Here is a 3,166-nt window from a genome sequence, read left to right as displayed (position 1 = left end):
TGTACAAAATTCCCCCATTCCTTCCCAGCAGTTCAGAGCACAATTCTTTACTGACTGTGCTCTGTTCTGCACAATTTCTCTTCCTTTCCAAACTCATACAAGGAGAGGGAACAACCGAACCTCCCAAGGCACAAGGACATTTTAAGGAAACCTGACAAACGTTGCTTAAGACAGTTTGACACTTGAGCAATAGCACTGCAAGCCGTACTTCCATTAGTTTTATTTTCCATTTTGAAGTTAAAACTGCATTCAGTGCAGCCCATTACATTAAAGGTCAGATTCTTCTCCTCCAGAAAAATGAGTAAAATTACTTTGCTGTTTTGCCTTAAACATTTACTTATAAATGCATTAACATGAGACAGCAGCCAACTACAAATAGAAGTCTACAAGGATACCAGACACACTAATATTTGGTGTAATTAGACATTATTAGCTGCAATCCTAAATCCCTGAAGGAGTTTTAAAACTCCTTCCCCTTTTTATTTCCAAAAGTATCCCAAAAGCATCAGTATATTCAGTATAAAAATGGAAGTGCCTGCCAGCTCTTGCAAGAAATTCAAGTTTTTGCACTAGTCTCTAAAATGGAAAAAGCTGGGTTTAAAAAAAAAACCAAATAAAACCACAAGTAGTGATCTTTAATTAAACCAACAGGAAGAACAGGAGAATCCCTGCAGAAAAAGATAAGGTATGCAGTGCATCAAACCCCAGGTATTTCCCAGACAGACTCAGGCAAGTAAAGCAGAACTCAGTCTGAAACACCCACTCTGAAAGCAGTCTCGGGAAACACAGCCATTCAGTCAAAGTGGCAGTGCCAGAGCACGCATACAAGACAGATGTGACTGGCAAGTGAGAAGCTGCAGCAGCCTAGGACACCAGATCCTCTATTTCATGATGCACTTTCTTGGCCGTGTCTTCAACCTCAGTCATCTTTTGAGAAATTTCTTTTTTCTGCAAAGAATAAAAATAATACATTACCATCTACTGCTAAAATCGAGCATCATTCCGCTTCAAGGGGAAAGTGGGCTACGCCTGCCAGAAGGCAAAGGCTGAGAGCTGGGAAAAGACAGGCCATCGGATCCAGCACAAGTCAGTGAGTGACAAACCACTGTGGCAGCACTGCGGTAAGGAACCAAGAAGCCAGCTAAACAAGCCCAAGACTAGATACTAAATAATTCTTCCAGCATCACGGGGCTGTAGGAAAACATCACAGTGCCGATGTGTACGTACAATTGCATTTTTCATTCGTTCTCTGTCTAGCTTCAGGAACTCCTGCATTGTCAGGTCAGTAGGATCTTTCCGAAGGGAAAGAAAAGCACAGCTCGCAGAGTGTTTTTTGTGTTCCTCCCTGGGAAAAGAGAAAAGAAAAAAAAAAAAAGAAAGAAAAGCAGCTCACAAGACACACACAGCCATTCTCCCCTGCCCAGCACCCCGGCTTGCAGCGGCTCCCGCTCCGACCCAGCACCGTTCACCCCGACACGGGAACAGGGGAAGCCCAGCGCGGGGGGGGGCGGGGGCGGGAACCCCCCCACTACTTACAGGGGGTCGTCCTCGGGCTCCCAGCCCTCCAGCTCCTTGAAGCAGAAGAAGCACTGCGCCACGTCGGGCCCGTTCTCCACGGGGCAGTGCAGGAAACCCGCCGCCGCCATCTGCGGGCAGAGAGGGGGCGGGAAGGCCCGTCAGCGCCGATCAGGCCCGTCAGCGCCGATCGGCCCCGGGCCCCGCTCCTCCGGGCCCCGCTTCCCCTGCCGGGCTCACCCGCTCGGGCGTGCAGGTGCAGTCCTCGGTGAAGGGCCAGTTGCGGAAGGTAGCGATGCGGGTGGGGACGAAGTAGAGCCGCCATTCCTCGGGCAGCGCCGCCACCGCCTCAGCGCCGGCCGCCATAGCTCACTTCAAACGGCGGCGGTTGGGCGCGCGGGGCAGGGCGGGAGCGGGCGGCCGCGGGGGTTGCCGGGAGCTGTAGTTCCGCCGCCGGGGCCGGCCGTGCCGCTAAGGAGAGCCCGGGGCGCCGGTGCCGCGGCCAGGCCCGGCGGGCTCCCAGTGCCCGGGTGAGGGCAGGACACGCCGCCAGCGCCGTGGGGCCGACCCAGCAGCAGCTCCACCGCCCGCAGCCGCGCGCTCTCACAGGCCGTGGCAGCCCCAGCCTCCCTCTGGGCCTTTAGCCTCAGCCAGGGCCGGGCGCGACGAGCGAGCCGGGCTCCCGGCAGCGCCGGGCCCCCTCTGCCTCCCCGTGCGGGGCCGGGCCCTGCCGCCGTGCACCACCCCGCGCCAAGCGCTGCCGAGAGGCACCCTGTAATTCCTGAGGAGCCTGACATACAACGTAACTCAGCAGCAAAATGATGCTTTTTTTTTAAAGCCTCCACCACAAATCCAAGAAGTTTGCCAGTTTTACTTTTTCTTTTTTTTTTTTTTTTTTTTAAGTAACACCCTTAAGAAGGTGCCACAGGTTTCCATGTTGAGCTGGTAGAGAAGCACCGCCTGCACGGAGATGCTCCTGCTGCTCCGTGGCAGGGGCTCCCTGTCTCACCGGCCTAACGCTGCTTGCCTGGAGAAGGAAGCAGGACCCAGCAAACCGGCTTGCTGCCGCAGGGGCAGGAGGCAGCTGATTCTGCAGGGAAGAGCTGGCTACTCAGTCCATGACAGCAGCAGGGGCTCAGTTTCCAGCACTGATGCAGCAGGCAGTGCTTGCTCATAGTCTCCCCTAGAAAAAACACAAGGGCTAGCGGGAAGCAGCCCTGTGGACCAGGCTCCCTCCTACAGCAAGCTGATGTAAGCAAAGTAGTGAGAGACAAGGGATAAAGATGGCTTAACTCAACCACTTGCTAAGAGCTTATCATCACAAGCAGGTGGCTCTGCAAAGAAGCACATCCTCACACTGTAGGTGGCAACGAATGGACCAAGCAGACTGTTGCTTCTTCCCCCCGACTGCATTCGAAACCTGAAAAGAAGCATTTGGCATGTATGCGTGCAACATCAGGACTCCAGGCAAGAGACGTCTCTTTCAAATTAAACTACAAAGTATTACTTCTATGAAATTACTGACTACTGATCCCAGTATTTACCCAGCTCAGCTACTGTAGATCAACGGACACGATAAGTTGAACGCAGTAGCCAGCTTCCTGGTTGTGAAGTATCAAAGCTCAGACAAGCATGTGGAAAAGTTTGGGCT

The 3,166-nt window shown here is 53.2% G+C and overlaps 1 protein-coding gene across 1 annotated transcript; it reads right to left on the bottom strand.

Moving 5' to 3' along the window:
- Nucleotides 1-204: 204 nt before the first annotated feature.
- Nucleotides 205-1,928, bottom strand: BIRC5 (baculoviral IAP repeat containing 5). The gene is made up of 4 exons (XM_056356908.1): nucleotides 1,756-1,928; nucleotides 1,537-1,646; nucleotides 1,228-1,345; nucleotides 205-948 (listed from the first exon to the last, which is right to left on the bottom strand). Exons 1-4 carry the CDS (start codon nucleotides 1,879-1,881, stop codon nucleotides 865-867), a joined length of 438 nt encoding a protein of 145 aa, XP_056212883.1. The 5' UTR covers nucleotides 1,882-1,928; the 3' UTR covers nucleotides 205-864.
- Nucleotides 1,929-3,166: the final 1,238 nt, after the last annotated feature.

The sequence above is a fragment of the Falco biarmicus genome, chromosome 12 (genome assembly GCF_023638135.1).
Source record: "Falco biarmicus isolate bFalBia1 chromosome 12, bFalBia1.pri, whole genome shotgun sequence".
NCBI classification, from domain to species: domain Eukaryota; kingdom Metazoa; phylum Chordata; class Aves; order Falconiformes; family Falconidae; genus Falco; species Falco biarmicus.
This window is presented reverse-complemented; position numbering and strand designations above follow the sequence as displayed.

Coding starts and splice junctions, on each gene's coding strand:
- BIRC5 (XM_056356908.1), bottom strand. CDS start 1,881: ATGGCGGCCGGCGCTGAGGCGGTGGCGGCGCTGCCCGAGGAATGGCGG. Junction 1,346..1,536: donor GAGCCCGAGGACGACCCCCT/GTAAGTAGTGGG, acceptor CTCTTTTCCCAG/GGAGGAACACAAAAAACACT. Junction 949..1,227: donor AACGAATGAAAAATGCAATT/GTACGTACACAT, acceptor TATTCTTTGCAG/AAAAAAGAAATTTCTCAAAA.